At 43.8% G+C, this 22,198-nt stretch overlaps 1 protein-coding gene across 4 annotated transcripts in view; it reads right to left on the bottom strand.

The window, feature by feature from the left end:
- TEX9 (testis expressed 9) overlaps positions 1–15,123 on the bottom strand; it is a 126,211-nt gene extending 111,088 nt beyond the window's left edge. Inside the window, exons 1-3 of one of the 4 annotated variants that reach the window (XM_073618776.1) lie at positions 14,990–15,123; positions 8,701–8,792; positions 5,026–5,089 (exon numbers count right to left, since the gene is read on the bottom strand). In XM_073618776.1, coding sequence (XP_073474877.1) covers positions 5,026–5,089; positions 8,701–8,792; positions 14,990–15,028 — 195 coding nt within the window. In that variant the 5' untranslated portion in view covers positions 15,029–15,123. Of the gene's footprint in view, positions 1–5,025; positions 5,090–8,700; positions 8,793–12,565; positions 12,675–14,989 lie in introns of those variants that run through there. The other 3 variants (XM_073618778.1, XM_073618777.1, XM_073618779.1) reach the window with 3 other exon arrangements.
- Between the last annotated feature and the right edge of the window lie 7,075 nt (positions 15,124–22,198).

The following is a 22,198-nucleotide window of genomic DNA, read 5'->3' as shown; positions in this document are numbered from 1 at the left end:
CACTCAAAAGAGGAAAGGGCTAGGAGCAGCAAAGAGGGACCCGAGAAGAGGAGAATCCGGGCTGCTCTGTGCAAAACCAACTGCACAGAGGAGGTAAGTATAACATGTTTGTTTTTGTTTTTTTTAAACTAGCCTTTACAATCACTTGACACAGCTACAGCAACAGTTTTGGGATAAATGTTTTACATGAATTAAAATAAAAAGCTGACTATTGTAAGCAACCTTGTCAGTGTTAAATGGCTTGCCTCAACCCTCTAACTCCCTGGTGCCCAACACACGGATGGTCTCTGTGTGCGGCACGTAGGCTATAGGGCGCCAGTCTCAATGCTATGGTCACCAATATGGGGGGGGTGTTAACACTTTTGTGGGGGGTTAACTTTCAATGTTGCGATTCCCAATTTGGAGGCGGTGGACCTTAACTTTCACTGCCACCGACCACCAATGCAGGGGAGGGATAGGGGATTAACTTTCATTGTCACGGACCATCAATGTGTGTTACTGTTAATTGTACTGACACCAATGTTGGAGGCTATTATTGTGGCCACTGACACTAATGTTTGGGGTTATTGTATTCCAACTTCTTTAGTGTACATTGCAATGCAGCACAACGAAAATTTTGGGGCATTGAGGTGCAAAAACCCAGAGATATTGGTGTAGCCCTCTGGAAGTGTCAGGGGCCGCACTTAAAGCCCTCTATAATTTATCAGATGTCCACCACTGCACTAACTGCAACTTTTGCTGGACAGCTTGGTCTCTAAAAAAAAGTTTAAAATTAACAGACTTACTGGTAGAACCAAAAGGAGAAAATAAAGGATAGGCCTAAAAAAGAAAACTTATACCACTAGCACATTTAGATATTGGTAAGCTGCAATATATTACAATTTTTCTTTTGGGTTTAGATTTGCTTTAAAGAGGAACTAAACCCTCCCTCTCCTTTACAGCAAAGGAAGCTGCCATGGTGCTGCAAATGTGATCAGTTTTTACAGCAGCCATTTGGTGGCTGAACAGCTCAGTTGAAAGCACAATCAACTGCGACAGTTATGATTCACAGCATGCCTCGAATGCAACTCTTTTAGGAAACTGTTAAAATTTCCACTTTAACTTCCCGTGTTCTGGAACTGCCTAGATAATATGGACCCCCAATTTTTAGGTTTAAACGTATGTTTCCTTTATACGCTTGCTATTTGGTTCGAAAGCAAAGTATAATAGCATTTGATTCACTTTCCTTCCTCCCACAATGCAGAACACCATCATCTTGTGGGCGAGTGGAGTAAATCTTGAACCTTGTGTAACCAGTTGAAGCAACTTGGAACTTACACAGGACTTCTACTATTTGCTCTCATGAGCAGGCAAAGAGAATTGCTTGGTTAGGCATGTTCACTTTAAAGTGGCCCCACTCCAACTAGGAAAACTTGTATACTATACCGTTACAGTAAAAAAGAGGCAATAAAGCGACTGGGGAGCAGCAATGCAGTATTTCATATACAGGTCATCACATAGTCAAGTATATTGCCTCTTCCTTTGCAGTTATGGAATTGTATACAAGTGACCATGTGCTTACAGGATCACGTCAAAGCTAAACACCAGGTTACACATATAAACTGTAAATGCGAGAAGCACTCACTTTAGTCTTGATGTTTTGTTAGCATTGCTTCTAGATATTTGAACCAATCTAGCCCAAAGGCACTTTGGTGCATGAGTCCCCTTTAAAAAGACTGATGGCTGCTGCTTTTTTTTTTTTAGCAGAGTGGCTGGTTCTGTATTAACAACCAAGTAGTTTTTTTTCAAGGCTTTCTAAAGTTTGTGGACTATCAATGTGTGGACTGCCCAGTCTGCTCATACAGGCCCATTAATTATGATGAGAATCATAAGCAAGTCAGTTAGAATTAGGCCGGCACCAGGGCCATCCAGGTCCCACCCAAGGCACATGAAGAGCCAAGAATCCACTCATAGCTCTGCTCAGGCTACATGCAGTTCAGCGATTATGTTACTGCTACTTTTAAGCTTGCTTTGCTATCGTATTCATTGCATACGAAATGGTTTTATATACTTATATACTGAAAAGAACTGTGCCTGAAGGTCAACTTTAAGTTTAGTTACTGACATAACCATGTAACACGACTTGATAAATCAATAAGAAAAGTAAGCTGTGTGGGGTATGAAAGCAAAGGAACATCTCAAAAATAGGAACACAAAGCAATGAATACACCAATCAGTATATTTTGGTGCTAGGACCTCTCCGTGTAGAATAATTTTTTTTTGGCATAGAGAATATTGGAGTAGGAAAGAAGGGTATGCAAAAAAGGGGTTAACGTTAAAGAAGAAAGAGTAAGGTTTACAGAAAGAATTCATATGAAGGAAGCCTAGGGTTGCATTCACACTATAGCGTCTTGTGAAAGATTTTGAGTGCATTTAAAAAACGTGCGCTGCGGTTGTGGTGCCATCCATTGTTAATGGTGCAGGCAAAACAGACGTGAGATTTTCTAATAAAAAATAAATAAATAAAACACATGACAACCGCAGCAAACCACACGGTTAAAAACTTGCATAGCTTAAGGCTCAAAAAGATAAATGAGCTACCTTTGCATGTTTGTGGCACATAGGGCAGCCCATTTAAAATTAATGGGCTGTACTATGCCATGCATGTGGCACTAAAACCCACATACACGCAGCATGATTTTACGCACATTCCCAAAATGCTATTATGTGAATGCAGCCTTAGGGTAAGGCATTGCTCTCAGCACCAGGAGCTATGAAAGCTATTGCATTGAGAAACACATAACAGTCATTCTAATCATTCTGCAGACTATCCAAAACTAAAAAAAAGCAATTACTTAAAGTGATTGTAAAGTCTCTTTTTTTTTTTTCTTAAAAACCAAACATGTTATACTTACCTGCTCTGTGCAGTTTTGCACAGAGCAACCCAGATCCTCCCCTTCTCGGGTCCCTCTTCGGTTCTTCTGGCCCCTCCTTACTGATGAGTGCCCCCACAGCAAGCAGCTTGTTACGAGGTCACTCGAGCCAAGCCACAGCTCCCTGTGTCCATTGAGACATGGTGCCCTGGCTAGGCCCTGGCCCCTCTCTCTCCTCATTGGCTCACTGACTTTGATTGACAGCAGCAGGAGCCAATGGGGCTCCGCTGCTGTCCTAACCAATGAGGAGGAGAGTCCCGGGCAGCCGAGTCTCTCGTACAACATCGCTGGATAGAGATGGGCTCAGGTAAGTATTAGGGGGCTGCTGCATACAGGTTTTTTATCCTAATGCATAGAATGCATTAAAGTGGTGTTCCGGCCGAAATTATACTTTTTAAATAAAAATACCCCTATAATACACAAGCTTAATGTATTCTAGTAAAGTTAGTCTGTAAACTAAGGTCTGTTTTGTTAGTTTATAGCAGTAGTTTGTTATTTTATAAACTTGCAGCAGGCCGTGGCCATCTTAAGTGTGGGCATCTGAAGCCACACTGTATTTTTTCCTGGATCTCATCCTTGCAGATCTCGCACATGCTCAGTGCAGCACAAGCAGTGTAATAGGTTTCAGGTCAGGTGTCCACAGCAACGTCAGTGTCAGAGGAAGTTGCCGCCCCTTCCCAGAAGGCATTGCAAACAGGAAATAATGTGATGGGCCACGGCCAGGGAGGAGGAAGTGAAAAATGAATACAGCAGATATACAGTAGGTGCTGAGAAAAAAAATTTTTTAAATATCCAATTCGTTTGCAGTGCACAGTTTAGTGAGGGATGCTGAAGAGTTGTAAAAGTGGGTGGAACTACACTTTAAGATAAAAAAAAAAACCTTCTGTCTTTATAATCACTTTAAAGAAGAATTAAATCAACCTATCCTTTACAGCCAAAAAAGCTGCCATCTTAGCCTCTGTTTAATCTGTAGTTTCCATGGTCCTGCACATGCGATCAGTTAGGACATCAGCCATTTGATGGCTTGACATCTCACAGTTGAGAGTCCAACCAACTGTGACAATTATCATTCACAGTATGCCTGGAATGTAACTGCTTTGGGAACCATTAATTCGATGGGTTTAATTCCACTTTAAGCCCAGGTTAACACTAACAGTGGGATTGAAATCGTGCGAGTTCAGCTGAACTTGCGCGATTTTATTCCCGCATGTCAGTCCGACTTTGGGGGGCGATTTCAGAGACATCTGTGCGGGTTCCTGCATAGATGTCAATTGAAATCGCACCCAAAAGGTGCCAACAGTAGTGCAGAAACTACTTTTGGGAATCGGTGTGGCAAATGCGGCACCAATTCGGATGGTGCCCTTGCCGGCAATAGCTGCCGATTTGGCATGCAATTTGACATGTCAAATCGCATCAATGTGAACCTAGGCTAAAAACTTGGTTTTAGCCCTGCTTGACACCAATGATTACTGCTGCATACTGCAACTGCTAATTGCAAAGAGAAAGACACAAACCACCATTTCAAACATTGACTGTTGACAGATGGACAAAATGGAAGAATTATTCTGAGATACTCAAATCTGAGAAGTATTATGCTATTTGGAATGCATGAGATAATTTTTCTAATTTTCTAATCTTTGACCTACAAAACAAAGATTGGACTTGGCGTGTGGTCTGCGATTGATATTCATTCTATTCTAATAAAATAGATTATAATGAAACATTTTCTGGATGGCCAAACAGTATGCTCAGTGTCCTTTAAATCTTAACCCTTTCTAGTAAGAAAGTGATATGAGAATCTTAGGACCTTACTGGGATTTCTACATGCCATCACTATTTCATTTGTTTATTACCTTTACTTTCATTACCACCTAAGAAATGAAACAAAAGGAGAACTGATGTTTGCTAAAAGCAGTTGTTTTCAGATTTCCATTTTCAACCACGAGGCTCCGTGCTTATAGTATATGTCAACCTAGACATTTTTTTTTCTGTGGACATATTTGGCCTTAATAGTGTTTCACACATTTCAAACCATAAACTATAGACAACAGAAGGGTGACATTCCACTTGGATTTTGTGTCACCAGAGATAAGCACCTGTCTACCGTACTTACCATCACTTCTTCAGCCTCGCGAACAAGCTCAGCTGTTTTTGCCTCCAATTCGGCATTAAGGCGCCTATATAAATAAAAACACAATGGAATTTGGATCACGTATATTACCAATTTCTGCTCTTTTGTACATTTTGTTAAGCTGAGTTTCTTTTTTTAACTGGTGGTGAATAATTCTGGGAATCACAGAACCATAGTACAGAAATATGATCCCAAATACAGCAATCTTTTAAGTGATGACATAATAAAAGCACATTGACTTATTGTTTATGCTGAAGAGATGAATAAAAACCTTTTCTAAGACATTTGGTGGGTCTTTTACTCTCTTATGAGATGGTGATTGGAGAGATCACTAAGAAGTTGTACTGATCATCAGTATATGGATAAAGCAGTTCTTGATTCACCTTTCTGAGTAAGGGAGCCAAACTTTTCTGGTGGGCCTCCCTTTTTTTGTTAGAAGTTCACGTGCAGCTATTGGTTTTAAAGGGGCAATAAAACTTTTTGCTGAAAGGGTATATGTCTGGAAAGCAGTGTTATTGGCATGAATTGGACTGATATTTAACATCTCTGTGAGCAACATATTTTCTAAATAATTTTGGGCTTATACCAACATACTACAAAATATCATCCCTTTCTTGAGCAAACTGTGTATGGGACTGCATGACCATTGGATTAGAAGAAAGAGGATAGTCCTGGTGACAGTCTGATGCATTCACATGTATGGAGGAAAAACATGGCTATGATACCTGGCTTTTAAGTAGAACACATTAAGAGACCTGACTTTTGATAAGATAGTGATATCAGTTTGCTTTGTGAGTACAATAGTCAGATTTTTTTCTAACTATTTAACAGGCCGCATGTCAGGAGACAAGGGCCGGTTCAAAAAAAAAAAAAAACATCCGACATTCGGCCTTTGTATATGTTGGTCTGTTCGAAAGAAGTCGGATGAGCATGCTTGAAAAACCAGCAGCTGACGGACTCCCGATCAGAGCTTACATCCAATGGCAGATAGCGCTGATCTGAGTGTTCTGGCGGGGGAACCGCCCCCCTGTAAGAACGCAACAGCTCAGTGGGGGAGATCGGAGCTGTCAGTTTTTTTTTTGTTCAACCGACAGGGTTGAACAGCCCTGATTACAAGGCTTCATTATGTACTGATATCCTTGTTTAGCCAACATGTAGTACTGCACCTTGCTTGTTATGTACTACTTTGAAAGCTGGGGATGAAACTAAATTAAAAAAAGCACCTTCCAAAAAATTGGAATTAATTTTTTTAATTGTATAATTTAAAGATACCATACCATAGTATAATACCATAGTTACTAACAACATCCTTACTACATTTGAAAAAGTCTTGGCACAATTACACATAGTGCAATCATTACCTGGAGTGTAGCCATGGCCCTTTGGCATCCCTCTGACTCTTTGTCCCAGCTGCCTCAGTGGACAGGCAGATGCTGCATTCTGGCTTGAGGTTATTTTCAATTTGTCTTGCCAACAAACTGGCAAACACTACAAGGATACGAGTCCCCCCGCCAGTCAGCCACTTCTGACATTAATTGCTATGGTATGCCGATAATTCAGATGAGGCTCAAAGCAGAGCAGCTTCATAGTGACTCTATTTTTATCAATCTGTGGATATCAAAGGCTGAGGTGAGCTAATGAACCACTAGTTTAAAGGAGAAATCCAGCCAAAGCTTGTTTGGCTGTACTTCTATGAATTACAGGAGCGTAGTTCATTTTGCACTCCTTTGACCTGTTTTCAGCAGAGAGCAGGCTGAAGTCCGGTCACTGCTGACGTCACGGATGTCAGTTCAGGCACCACGTTATAGCGACAATAAAATGTCTGGATCCGCCAGGTGCCTTGACCGCACCCGGCTCAGCCTCCCAGTGAGCCGCTGAGAGCCTGAGCCAGCCGTCCCCGTCCCTCCACAGCCCAGCGCTTCAGTGAGCGAGGAGGGAGCAGAGCAGAGAGCTGTGACTGATAGTCTGCAGCTCTCTGCTCCCAGGGCTAAGAAAACCGGGCAATGTTCGATCGCTTGGCTCTCAGTGCAGAGGTGCCGGGGGACAGATGCAGCATCGGACCATTGCTACATCCACCTAGGTGAGCATGAATAGGGGGAAAAAAAAAAAAAAAAAAAAGTTACTTCTCTTAAGAATGCTAGTTAAAAACCACTGCTGTAAAGTGCGAAAAATGGGATTTTATTTCTACTCACCGAAAAATCAATTTTTGGGAGTTCACTGAAGGACGCAGCCCAGTAATAATCTTGACTGTAGAGTTATAGTGCCACTGTCTGTAGTAGGACACCAAGCCTATGGGCAACCCTTACTTATGGCCAAAACCTCATCTACTATAGGCAGCTCAGTTAGTTGCAAAGCAGCACAGAAACAATATCAGAGTGGTGGAAAATCCAGTTTTCTGTTACGTTCATTAAAAGACAAAGCCCGGTAATAATCTTGATCATTGAGGAGTGGGAAACCAGGAGGAAAAACATGCAACAAAAGAACCCCTAAGGCTTCATGTACATTAGCAGCTCCTAAACTTGAGTTTAAGAGCTTTTGGCATTCTTTTTTTGCCAAAGCTCCTGAACTCAACTCCATAAAAGCATACGTGTCCATGTACACATAGGCTTTAAGCAGAGATCAGGAGCGTTTAGGTAGGAAGTTGAATCTCCCTCTCCTGAACGCAAAAGAATCGTGTTCAGGATAGGAACATTTTGACCGCTGGTCGCGGGAAACCACAGTTTGCGTTTTTGCTGCGTTTTTCATTTTCCTGTGGCCGAGGTCAGGTTAGGCTACTGTACATGTTGCCTAAGGGAGGAAACAAAAACCTCATATTTCAGCCTTCAAAACCTTGCAGCCAACACATCAACCTTGTGAAACTTGGTAAAGGTATGGACAGACAACCAGGTAACAGCCTTGCAAACCTGAGATATGGAAGCCCGATGGCCCAAAATGCACTAATCGTCCTAGTGGAGTTTACCATGAGGGGAAAGGGAAGTGATTAACTCCTAATGGCATAGGCCTGAACAACAGTCTGCCTAATCCATCACAAAATAGTGACAGAGGAAGACTCACCCTGCCAAAAATACAAAGGAAAAATGTGCAACTTAGGCTGGCCATACATTATACAATTCTCTTGTACAACTTTCCTTTAGATTTACCAAAACCATATAATATGAGGTAAAACCTAAACACTTTCAATTTGTATGCAATCAGGCAGGCGCTTGCACTACATAGTTGAAGGTAAATCTAAAGAAAATTGAATAAGAAAATTGTATGGTGTATGGCCAGCTTAAGAGTCCCATCAGGGAGCTAGGTCCACACTCCTTGATACTAAGCAAAAAACTGGGATGCCTATAGCAGGTGGGGGATGCCTGTAGGTGGTGCTGTGTTGTTTTTTCTGCTTAGAGTCCTATGCCTGAAGGTGGCGGCATAACCCTATGGCTAAGATTATTACCAGACTGTGTCCTTAAATGAACATAATGAAATGAAACACTTCAAAATTAAAATAGATGGCAAGTACATAAAACACCAAATAATAGAGCACTAGAACAAACAAGCTGAAATCAACAGAAAAATAGATTTAAAAAATTTGCTATTCTGTCCTGACCAACAGACTTCTTTAATACATTATTCAGCAGAAAGAAATTGCATTTTAAAACCAAGATAAAACCATACTTGTATTCTTCTTCTTTTGCCAAAAGACTGTCTTGTGTGGCCTTCTTACCAGACTCAGGAACTACATGACCAGCACTGTGTGTCTTCCGCACCTAAAAAAAAGATTTTTTACAAAATTTTATTCAACAAAAAAAAAAAAAAAAAAAGAGACCTTAATTAATTAAAAGTCTTATTGCCCTCTTGGGCAAAAAGTACATAGATAATCTTTAGACCTCATTCACATGGGTGTATAGTATTTACAGTTGTGCTCATAAGTTTACATACCCTGGCAGAATTTATGATATGAATACGAATGATAACACAAAAACTTTTCTTTCACTCATGATTAGTGTTTGGCTGAAGCCATTTATTATCAATCAACCGTGTTTACTCTTTTTAAATCATAATGGTAACATAAACTACCCAAATAAGCCTGATCAAAAGTTTACATACCACAGTTCTTAATACTGTGTATTGCCCCTTTAACATCAATGACAGCTTGACAAGTCTTTTGTGGTATTTGTGGATGAGGCTCATCTTCCTAGATGGTAAAGCTGCCCATTCCTCTTGGCAAGAAGCCTCCAGTACCTGTAAATGCTTTGGCTATCTTACATGAACTGTACGTTTGAGATCTCCCCAGAGTGGCTCAATGATATTGAGGTCAGGAGACTGAGATGACCACTTCAGAACCTTCACTTTATTCTGCTGTAGCCAATGAAAGGTCGACTTGGCCTTCTGTTTTGGATCATTGTCATGTTGGAATGTCCAAGTACATCCCATGCGCAGCTTCCTGGCTGATGAATGCAAATGTTACTCCAGTATTTTTTGATAACATACTGCATTCATCTTGCCATCAATTTTGACCAAATTTCCTGTGCCTTTGTAGCTCACACATCTGCAAAACATCAGCGATCCACCTCCACGTTTCACAGTAGGAATGGTGTACCTTTCATCATTTATTTATTTATTTATTTCAGGTACTTATATAGCGCCGTCAATTTACGCAGCGCTTTACATATACATTATACATTCACATCAGTCCCTACACCCTCAAGGAGCTTACAATCTAAGGTCCCTAACTCACATTCATACATATTAGGGCCAATTTAGACAGGATCCAATTAACCTACCAGCATGTCTTTGGAGTGTGGGAGGAAACCGGAGTACCCGGAGGAAACCCACGCAGACACAGGGAGAACATGCAAACTCATAGGTCTTGTTGACTCCTCTACAAATGTTGAGTTTATGGTTGTGGCCAAAAAGTTTAATTTTGGTCTCATTACTCCAAATGACTTTGTGCCAGAAGGTTTGAGGCTTGTCTCTGTGCTGTTTGGCGTATTGTAAGCGGGATACTTTGTGGCATTTGTGTAGTAATGGCTTTCTTCTGGCGACTCGACCATGCAGCCCACCTTTCTTCAAGTGCCTCCTTATTGTGCATCTTGAAACAGCCACACCACATGTTTTCAGAGTCCTGTATTTCACCTGAAGTTATTTGTGGGTTTTTCTTTGCGAACAATTTCCCTGGCAGTTGTGGCTGAAATTTTAGTTGGTCTACCTGACCGTGGTTTGGTTTCAACAGAAACCCAAATCCCTTTCCTGTTTTATACAGTTCAACTACCTTTTCCTGCAGATCCTTTGACAATTCTTTTGCTTTCCCCATGACTCAGAATCCAGAAACGTCAGTGCAGCACTGGATGTAAGATGCAAGGGTCTGTCAGGAGTCCAGATACTCATTGACCTTTTATACACACACACTAATTACAAGCAAACAGATCACAGGTGAGGATGGTTACCTTTAATAGCCATTCAAACCCCTTTGTGTCAACTTGTGTGCATGTTATCAGGCCAAAATCACCAGGGTATGTAAACTTTTGATCGGGGTCATTTGGGTAGTTTATGTTGCCATTATGATTTTTTTTTTTAAAAAAAAAAAAGAGTAAAACGCAGTTGATTGATAATAAATGGCTTCAGACAAACACTAACCATCAGTGAAAAAAGTTTGAGTTATCATTCATATTCTCTGAAAAATGGCCAAGAAATCATAAATTCAGCCAGGGTATGTAAACTTATGAGCACAACTGTATGTGTACACATGTGAGGGCCTTGCAGGCAGTCCCACTCATGTTAATTGGGACACAGCGGCTGCATGAGCACACCTTCTGCTCCCAATTTGACATCCATGTGGGTGCAAGTGTGTGTCCCCGAACTCACGCTGTCTGCATTCAGGGACACGCACCCACACTGATGTCAGATTGGTAGCTGTGTCCATAAATCTGCTACAACCCAATTGACATGAAAGGGGGCTGTCTGCTCAGGAATGCATGGAAACTCTGTGCAGGAAAAACACGGCCCTCACATAGGGGCATGCTTAAAGGGATAGTTCACCTTTACCATAAGACTGCCTATGCAGATAAGGCTCTCAGTGGATAAAAACAAACTGTGCAGCTCTGACCAAAATTGAATAATGCCCTTGCTATAGGAGCAGGCCATTTACATACCTCATGAAGCCTGACTGGAAAACTCCCAGAGATGGTATTCATCCCAGGCTGCCTTGTTGCTGGGAAGTTTCTAAGACACGTCCAGCTGTTACTGCTTACCTTCAGCATCACAAGAGCAAGCTTGTTCTGATTTAAACCCCCTCACATGCTTTTCCCTCCCTGATGTAGTAGCCCAGAGCTCAGTGTTTGAGAGCTCACTCCTGTGATGGACTATGCCGTTAACATGATATTAAAGTGGTATTAAAGGTATGTCTTTTTTTTTTTTAAATAACAAACATGTTATACTTACCTGCTTTGTGCAGTGGTTTTGCACAGAGCAGCCCTGATCCTCTTCTTCTACTTGGGTCCCCCGCCAGCGCTACTGGTTCCTCCTCTTTGACCAGTGCCCCAATTAGCAAGCTGCTTGCTATAGAGACATTGGTGCATGCTCGCTCCTCAGCACCGCTCTATGCGACCATAAGACACATAGCTGCGGCTTGGCCCCACCTCACTCACTCTCCTCATTGGCTCACTGGCTGTGATTAACAGCAGTGGGAGCCGATGTCTCGCGCTGCTGTCTCAGCCAATGAGGAAAGGGATTCCCAGAACAGCCAAGGCAGTTGTGCACATTGCTGGACCAAGAGAGGGCTCAGGTGTGTATTAGAGGGGCTGTGAGGGAAGCAGCACACAGATTTCTTTTACCATCAGCCTTTACAGCCACTTTAAAAGGTTTTTTTTTTTAAAAAACAAACATGTTCTACTTACCTGCTCTGTGCAATGGTTTTGCACAGAGCAGCCCAGATCTTCCTCTTCCTGGGTCCCCCGGCAGCGCTCTTGGCTCCTCCTCTTCTTCAAGTGCCTGCTTGCTCCAGAGCCTCGCTCTGTGTGTTCATAAGACAAATCAATGACAGGTGGCCAGCAATACAAACCTGCACGGATCTCCGAATGCGTCCCAGAATACACAACTGCGCAGGTCGGATCTGAACAGGCCTCTTGCATGTCTCTGCACAAACACCTGTGCATCTGAGCAGCTGATGACAGCGTTTCACACTGGTTTATGGATCGGTATGCTTGTGTGAATGAGGCCTAAGAGCTTGTGCAGACCACATTCAGGTGTACCAACATGCAGTCATGGTCCACTCCTATCACTACCAGGAGGCCAAACTGGAGCAGAAATGTGCAGCCAATGCTGAGTATATGTAGACAGGAAGTGAATGAAAGTGGCTGCAGGAGATCTGTAGCACGGAGATACAGAAAAAGTGAAAACAGCAGTGCCGGCTGGTGCTCAATTTTCCTGGGAGGGGAGGGGAGGGGAGGGGGAGCCCGCGGCCTCCCCAGCCAGCCAACCAATCTGGTGCTCGCTCGTTTGATCACCGCTCCCCCAGTCGCTCATTCGTTGCATCACTCACCCATTGCCCGTCAGGCCACCCGCCAGCCCTGCACTTCGCCCATCCAGGTCGCGGCTTCCACCCTGCATCTACTCCCGAGTCCCGGCGGTTGCTTCTTCAGGACTTTGGACTCGCAGCCGATCAGGTCTTAGGACTCCCGGCCGATCAGGTCTCAGGACCCGCTTCCTGATTGGCCAGGAGGAGAAACAGGAAGACATTAGCCAATATTAATTTGCGAATGTCACACAACTGGGTGGGCTCCGGGCACAGTGTTCTTTTGAAGCCAATTAGAGACAAACTTTGGACAATCAACTTTGGATTTACCAAAACAATGTAATATGAGGACCTACCTAATGTATTCAATCAAGCAGGCCCTTGCACTACATCGTTGCTGGTAGATCTAAGGGAGATCGTACAATCAGATTTTAATTGTGTGTGGTGAGCCTAAAGCAGAACATTAGTGAGAAAATTAAGTCCTGCTAGATGACTTCAGGCTGGTCCCTTTTGCAGGTATAGCTATGTAAAACATTAAAAATAAGTGTCTATACGGTTTAAAATCCAGTAATACCCTGTCTCACCCTGCTCTGCACATGCTCAGTTGCTCTCGATTTTTAGACACTGCCGAGTTTGTGGAGGCCGGTCTGCTGATAGCCTTAATTACTTCAGCTCCGGAAGATTTACCCCCCTTCATGACCAGCCCCATTTTTTGCGATAAGGCACTGCGTTATTTTAACTGACAATTGCGCGGTTGTGTGACACTGTACCCAAATAAAGTTTTTGTTATTTTTCCCGCAAATAAAACTTTTCTTTTGGTGGTATTTAATCACCTCTGCAGTTTTTATTTTTTGTGTTGTACACAAAAAAAGACTGTCAATTTTGGAAAAAAATAAATAAAAAATATTTCTTACTTTCTGCTATAAAACATATGCAATAAAAAAATGTAAAAAAAAAAAAAAAATCTAATTTCTTCATCAGTTTAGGGCAATATGCACTCTTCTACATGTTTTTGGTAAAAAAAATCCTAATAAGCGTATGATGATTGGTTTGCGCAAAAGTTATATCGTCTACAAACTATGGGGCATATTTATGGAATTTTTATTTTCTACTAGTAATGGTGGAGATCAGCGACTTATAGCAGGACTGTGATATTGCGGGGGGGACAAATTGGACACTAACTGACGCAAATACAATAAAATAAATAATATGCACTGTCACTGCACTAATGACACTGGCTGGGAAGGGGTTAACATCCGGGGCGATCAAAGGGTTAAATGTGTGCATAACCTGTGTTTTAGTGTAGTGGGGAGGGGCTTTTACTAAGGGAAAACATGGATCCATGTCCCTGCTTTATAGGAACACAGAATCCATGCCTTCCTTTGTTCTGCCTGTGTACCGAACGATCAGCGGGTGGCGGCAGACTTCGAGTCCTCGGGACTAGCTAATCGGCTCCCGCTGTGTAAAATCACAGTGAGTAGTGAGCCGATGGAAGCATGCGCTCCCGCCCGCTACCCGGAAGTGCAGGATATATATAGATATATATATATATATATATATATATATACACACACACACACACACACACACACACACACACACACACACACGTGATCCTGGGCAGCGTGGCCACCCTGTAGCAATAAAACTGCTACAGGGTGGTCGGAAAGTGGTTAAAGCAGAATTAAACCCTCCTGTCCTAGTACAGAAATTACTTTTGGGAATCAGTGCAGCACCGATTCGGAGAGTGCCATTGCCGGCAATAGAGGCGCCGATTTGGCATGGGGATTGACATGCCAAATCACTGCAATGTGAACCAGGGCTTACTGCTGCTCAGGGGATCTGGGCTTCAGCAAAATGGCAGCCAGCAAGAAGAAACAGGAGCAATGCTGGAGACAGTTTACAGCACACACTCATTTTGGTAGCATAATTATTACTGTGTAATGTAGGTTCCTTGCTAAAGAACATTATGGGTTGTTATGGGTAAAGTTCCACTTTAAGCCTCTCTTTCAAAACCATCAGCAGAAGAGACATGCGCAAAATTGCACGCTTCCCGACACACGCATAAAACGCACCGCCCTTTAGCAGGCGAGTCGGCAACCCCACACATTTTCTAACGTGCGCATTTTTGCAAGCGACAATTTTAAAAAAGAATCAGAGGTTGCTTTTGTGCATTTCTCAGGTGTAGGAATCGTACAATGCATGCGCTCCATCGCACCTGTATGGTGTGACCCCCGACTTGCTGTACATGTAGTGCAGGATGGAGGTGAATTGGTTGCTATTCAATGCAATGTTCTATGGAATGAGCCTGTCTCATTTATCCGATGTGCTGTATGCCCCATACACCTGTCTACAGAACAGAGAATCCCAATACACGGGGGGCTCAGTGCTGACATCTATAACAAGTCTGCACCGTGCAAGGAAATATCCCCCGCCTCCATAGCGGCTCACCTTACGGGAGGACACCGGCGCTCTCCGGTTTTCCGCCATTGCACGATTATTGTTGCAAATACGCGCCGGCGTTCAGTTGCTAAGCAACAGTCATAGAGCAGTCTCGCGAGAATCTTCGAGGACACAGAGGGGATGAGGTCATGTGATCTCTGGTGTTGCTGTTCTGTGAATTGTATGTAGGATCAGAGGCTTTATGTGTTTAGGATGCCTCTTGTCCATCTCCAGCTGAGGAAAGCTGCACACACAGGGAATCCTGAAAATAAAGAATGTGTTTTATAAAGGAGGGATTGTGTACACTTCTTCCTAAGGGCTCATTCACACTAGCAGTTGAGGGGAGATAAACCCCCAAGCTTGGGCCGCGTTTTACCCCCCCATCTAGGGTTGCCACCTCATCCCTTTAAATCCGAACACATATTAATTACCCAGATTCTGAGGCTAATTTAATGCAGATAAGGCACCAAGTGAGTTTAATTACCACCTTAATTAGCCACAGAACCTGTGTAATTAATATGTGTTCGGTTTTAAAGGGATGAGGTGGCAACCATTCCCCCATAGCTCCCAACTGTCCCCGATTTCGGATTTCGAGGGCTGTCCCTGATCTGGAGCAATGACCCTCTGTCCCTCTTTCTTCCTCATTTGTCTCTCATAATGGTCTGATCTATATAGTTGTATATAAAATGCACTTTTTATCTTTCAAAAAGTGTTTCCCAGTGCTAAACCTTTCATCCAAATTCTAAATTGCTGCATTTGTAAATTTTAAAAGTCAATATAAAGGAAAAGTAGTGGTAAAAAAAAAGTCCTTTGTGGATTTAATTAACCTTTTTTTGGTTAATTCTCCTTTAAGGGGGCGTGTCCTACATACATTTGCTAGTAGGTGTCCCTCATTCCCATCTCAAAATGTTGGGAAGTATACCCCCCCATTACAACCACTACCCCCTTTAGCTGCTGGGGGTGTAACACATGCTGCACCTACGATGCCTTGCTTCACTGTCACGCCTGGGACTTCACTTATACACAGGGTTGCCACCCGTCCGGGATTCACCCAGACAGTCCGGGTTTTAAATCATGTGTCCAGGTTTCAGACCAACTGCAATCTGGACACATTTAGATTGGACTGTGGCTTCAAGTAACCAAGTACCACAACCACCAAATGCATAGGTGTGTGCTCAGGCCGGACGTGCCTGGGCTTACCCCAATCATCAGGGTTGTGTAACGTGGATACGAATGAAAATCAATCTATAAAAATATGCGGTAAATGCTAATAAAAATATGTGATGGTGCTGCAATCTAAGAAAGAACTGGAATATTCAGCTTTAAAAAATATGTGTAAAGTGAAAATAGATGCGCAACCAAAAAGGGTACCAATGTGTGCAAAAGGACACAAATATGTGCAACACCTGTGCTATATGTGCACCTCTATACCAACTCAAACAAATGAGAACAAGAAACAGCAAAAAAATAAATGAAGCCTGTGCTCCATAGAAAAGACTGGAAGCTCCGATCGGGTCCACCTGAAAAACTGACAGGCGGACCTGATCGTATCGGCTGTGTGAAAGGGGCCTTTATCGACAAGTCATTTGACACACATGGGAAGTGGATTTCGGTCGATAGTTGGAAGACAGGATCGTGAGTTAGGTCTCTTTCAGAGAGGCGCCCTCTGAAAAGCAATCCACCATGGAATGCTTTTCAGAGGATGATATAACAGTGGGTGGCAGGCGCTCCAGAGGTGCTACTGCTGCTTCTTAAGACCTGTGGTGTTTTTTTGTTTTTTTTGCAGGGCTGTGCTGCACCTATGAGCGTATGGCTCCCTGTTGCCGCGCAGCCTCATTGACCTCAATGAATGAGTTTGGCAGGTTGTGCCTTTAGTAAATCAACCACAAAGAGTCCAAATCATGGAGAGCTCCATCCCCGTAGATAAATTCTCTTCATCTATTTAGAAATAACCAGGACTCTATAAACATTGATGTAAGCTCTCACCTAGAAGAAGAAGAAAAATAGAAATAGGTGCAATAGCATCCAAATCTGCGTCTTACCTGTGATGATAATGAGGTCTGACAACCTCAAAATTCGCAAGTCAGTCATAAAACAATCAGATTAAAATCTTATGAGTTGGTGAGATAGAAATCATATAACCCCCACAGAACACAGCTCCAGCAGGACAAGCTGAATAAACAGTACATGGGATGGTCTGCTAAACTTCCAAAAACATTCTTGGTCTACACAGCCTGTTTGTGAGTCCCTTTGTAAATAGATTGTGGGCGGGGCCATTTGACCTGCATGTCGGGGCACCTTTCATGCATTTGCGAGCTCATCAATGCCTTGTGCTGAGAAAGCATTCGATAAAGGTAGTATGGTCTTTTATCCTCGAAACACTTAAATATATGTAGCACTCACCCCTGGAGCGACCACTGGAAATAGACAGGTCTCCCTTACCTGTTCAAACGCTGCCAGGCCCAGTCATCAGCTTCAACACAGGTTTAGTCTAGGAGATGTCTTTTTGGATGGATGAGGGTGTAGGATACTCCAAAACACTAAAACAGGAGGACAGATTCTCATGCAAAAATCCTTGAAAAGCAGTCTTTGCTGTAGGTAAAAGGGATAGCCAGTTAATCCCAGAATCTTAATGAGCAGTCCTAGTCCTTGCAGCCACTTCTGACATTCAACCCCTAAAGCACATGCACACATTGTCGCCCACCAGCTTCCATGCAACACTGTTCTGTTATAAAAGGATCCCTCTTTAGGCCAACTTCCACAGGTGATGCCCTCCAGCGAATTTCTTTCAGTCCAGATGCCTTCAGGCCCTCGGCCAAGCACATGCTGAGACCTACATCAGCTCTTCAATACACAGACTGCATCCCACGGGCAGCAGCCCCAGGAGAAAAAACTCTGAGCAAGCGTCCCAAACATATACAGTATCTTCTCCCCAGCCACCTTCTGAGTTCCCCTCCCAGGAACTGGCTGAGGATAGATAAATATTCATAACTTCAGTGGCTAGTCCTCCTACTCAATATCTGGAAGCTTCATCCAGAGGAGGACAAGAGCAATAAACCACCAGGCTTGGGGAAACCTGATCAGAACCAGAAAACAAATTGCTGCTCCAGTGAGTACAGCAGAGCCAAAAATGTAATTTAGCCCAACTAAGGCAGGGCGCTACATCTATCAACCTTGGTAATGAATTACAATGAATTATGTCCCTATACTCTTCACCTAACATCAGGTTGAAAGTAAACAGCAGCATCTCAGACAGTTTTGTCATCACAAATGGCATCAGACAAGATTGTCTCTGTTGATCTTTGTTCTCAGAGTGATTGAAAACGAAAGGCTCATTTTTTAAAATAAAAAAGTAACAAACATGTTATACTTACCTCCTCTGTGCAGTTGGTTTTGCACAGAGCAGCCCAGATCCTTCTCTTCCTGGGTCCCTCTTTGCTGCTCCTAGCCCCTCCCTCCTTTGAGTGCTCCTCAGCCAGCAGCTCGTTACAGGGGGCACCCAAGCTGAGTCAGAGCTCAGTGTATCCATTCAGACACGGAGCCCTGACCTGGCCCCGCCCCCTCTCTCCCCTGATTGCGTGACTGACTTTGATTGACAGCTGCAGGAGCCAATGGCGCCGCTGCTCTGTCTCAGCCATTTAGAGGAGTGTCCTGGATGGCTGAGGGGATCGTGGACATCACTGGAGAGAGAAGGAGCTCAGGTAGGTAATAAGGGGGGTGTTGGGGGGGTGTTGGGGGGGGGGGCTGCTACACACAGAAGGTTTTTTATCTTAATGCATAGCATGCATCAGATTCACAACTCCTTTAACCTGGAACCACTTTTCTGCCATTTATATCACCTTCCAACATCCTAAAGGAGAAGTGCAGAATTGTAAAATAACAAATAAAAAACATACCTACTTGATGCAGCACCAGTCCGATGCTTCATCTGCCCCCCACCCTCACACACACCATACAGGACTGATTTAATTGTACCCCATGACAGAGATGAGAAACGTAGATACATATGGTACACTAGTGTTTGCTACTGACACCTCCGCTTCCACTTAGAACATCATTGATCATATTACCCAGACCCACCCTAGGAGTACTTTGGGGGTCGAGGGCCAACTCACCCTCCCCTCAACCCCTCACACTTTACTTACCTCTTTCCACAAGTGTCACATCTCAGTGTTTACAGCTGTGGTGAAGAAATGCTGCCAGCACCTGCACAGTAGCTTTCCAGTAAACTTAGTTTAAAGGGACCTTATTCCAAAAGTTGAGGTAGTTCAAGTCTATAGAAAGTTGCTATGCAGGTGCTGGTTATGTTGAGCACGATTTGACTGTGAAGTAATAAGTTGCTTTGCAGTTTTGCACTTCTTTGATTTTTGCAGTTTTGCAAAATGCACAGCTTTAAGTGTATACATGTTTATTCACAAGTTTCATTCTTGTTTTGTGTTTTTGTCATTTTGGAGATGTTCTATGCACTAATAATAGAGGATTTTTATCCAAAATATTGTTTTGCTAAAAACTGGTATGAATATCATGTGATAAGCAATATTATAAACACAGTTTTTTATTCTATAGATCCTCGGGCTTTCAGAAAATATATGATTTGCGAAGGGGGGTTTTAAAAACACTCATGGGTGCAATGTGTATGTAATGATACAAAAATGGGTTCACTCATGTGAGATAAAAGGCAGGAAGCACATGTCCTCACACACCCTTATAAGTAGGTTTTGCTAGTTGTATTGACAGGTTTTAATGGGTACACATACTTGGCATTTGTGTAACCACAAAGCCACTTTACCAGCCAGTGCCATTCACCCTACTCCATCTAGTCTTGGATCCGCAGTACTCACTTGTTAGCATGTAGAATTGCATGCTGTTAGATTTATATTGTTCCATGTGTGGGTTAGCACCACCTCATTGCCAAAGCAGTGGTGTATTTTGGTTTTGTGCTGATCTAAGCAAGACCACCCCCCCAATCTAAATTTGTCCCACTTCTTCCTTCTCAAGTGGCTATGTGGGGCCTCTGGTGGCTATGTGGGGCCTCTGGAGGCTATGTGGGGTCTCTGGAGGCTATGTGGGGTCTCTGGTGGCTATGTGGGGTCTCTGGTGGCTATGTGGGGCCTCTGGAGGCTATGTGGGGCCTCTGGAGGCTATGTGGGGTCTCTGGTGGCTATGTGGGGCCTCTGGTGGCTATGTGGGGTAGAGGACAGGGGTGAGCTGGACTGAGGATAGGGTCAGCTGGGCAGAGGATGTAGTAGCAGAGCATGGGACAGGGGTCAGTAGGGCAAAGGATGAGATCAGCAGGGCAGAGTATGGGGTCATAGCTGGCAGGACAGGGCTCTCAGCAGTGCTGCTCCTCCCCGACTGCACACAGCCAAGGTTGGATTCTTTTACAGACACAGCCTTAATGTGCACAGTGTGTAGCTGGCTATTGCAGCTCTGTATGGGTCCTTTTGAGCATGGGCAGGGTCACCCCTGCCAACCCCCCCCCCCCCTGAAAAATGCTGCCCAGGGCATATGCCGTGTTTGCTTCACGGTAGATACACCCCTGGTCCAGATGCCAAATTACTTTACTGGACCCCGTTACACTTGTCAGTGACACCCAGTGCAGGGACAAGGTCATCTAGAGCCCAGGGCGAACATACCAAATTGTGTCCCCCCCCCCCAAGATGTATGAGCATTATGTGTCAGCAAAAATTCCCCCCCCCCCCCATCCCAAGAAAAATTAAACACTAATTAATCTTCTCATTCCCCCTCCCATCACAATCCCCCCCCCCCCAACCCCCATCCTAGCACAAATTCTCCCCTCCCCAATTTCCCCTAGCACAAATGCCCCCAATCTTCCCTACAAGCACAAATCCCCCTCCTAAAAACACTTTCCCCTCCTAGCACAAACCCCCCCGCCGCACCAGTTTATTTTTTTTCTGGCACAAACCCCCCAAATCCTCCCTCCTAGCACTAAACCTCTTCCCCACCCCCCCACTCAACAAGCCCCCCAAATCACCATTCCTAGTACACCTCCCCAAATTTCCTCTCCTAGAACAATTCTTACCTCTTGCCGGCCCCCCAAATTCCTCCTTCCGAACACAAATCCTCCGCCCCCAATCTCCTTGTAGTGCCCCCGCACCTCGCATGATACCTCAGTGCCCAGGGCAGACGTCCCTCCTGCCCACCCCTTGTCCCGACCCTGGTGACGCCTGTCCCAACACTGACTATAGAGTCACTTTGAAGTAAATAGTGTTGAGCGCTGATTTCCTCCACCAGCTCTTCTCACACTGTACACTTCATTGTATCCAGCCAGAAGGCTAAGAGTGGAGCCACTTCACTTACTTTGCAAGTTCCTAGCCACTGTAGCTTGTGGAACCTCCGTCACCAGCTACCACTGCTTCCCCTTCACCCGTGCTGCCTGCTGCTTCTTCTTATTACTCCTCACTTCAGAACCTCAAGGGTTTACTGGAATTGTACACTTCCTTCCCCAGTTCTCCAATACACTGTAGAGCACACTCCCTCTTCAAGTAAATCAGACCATATGCTGCTCTTAAACAGAACCAGTCAAATGTACAGTTCTTAACCAGTTCGATAGGAATGCATATAGTGCAAAATTTTGAAAAACATCAAATTTCCACCTTTTGTCATAAATGCTGTAGTTGCTGTGGCTGTGCTGTCCATAGATTTTAGATAAGCTTGTTCCCATAATGTAAGTAAATTACAATGCATTGTCCCATACCAGGGTCCCGCTCCGGGGTAGCCCCAAACTTGGTATTGGCGCTTTCACCTCACATTAAACCTTAACATAAAATATATATTTTTTTTTTTGTTCAGAAGTGGTTTATCACTTAAAGGGGCAGCTTCACATATAATTCATATGAACTTTAATGGGATCCCAGTCTTAGTCCGTAGGGTTCAATATTGAGCTGGCCCACCCTTTGCAGCTATAACAGCTTCAACTCTTCTGGGAGGCTGTCCACAAGGTTTAGAAGTGTGTCTATGGGAATGTTTGACCATTCTTCCAGAGTGTAGTCCAGGATTTGTGAGGTCAGGCACTGTTCTATCGGGTTGAGGTCAGGACTCTGTGCAAGCCAGTCAAGTTCCTCCACACCATACTTGCTCATCCATGTCTTTATGGACCTTGCTTTGTGCACTGGTAAGCAGTCATGTTGGAACAGGAAGGGGCCATTCCCAAACTGTTCCCACAAAGTTGGGACCATGGAATTGTCCAAAATATCT

The sequence above is a fragment of the Aquarana catesbeiana genome, linkage group LG03 (genome assembly GCF_042186555.1).
Source record: "Aquarana catesbeiana isolate 2022-GZ linkage group LG03, ASM4218655v1, whole genome shotgun sequence".
NCBI classification, from domain to species: Eukaryota; Metazoa; Chordata; class Amphibia; order Anura; family Ranidae; genus Aquarana; species Aquarana catesbeiana.
This window is presented reverse-complemented; position numbering and strand designations above follow the sequence as displayed.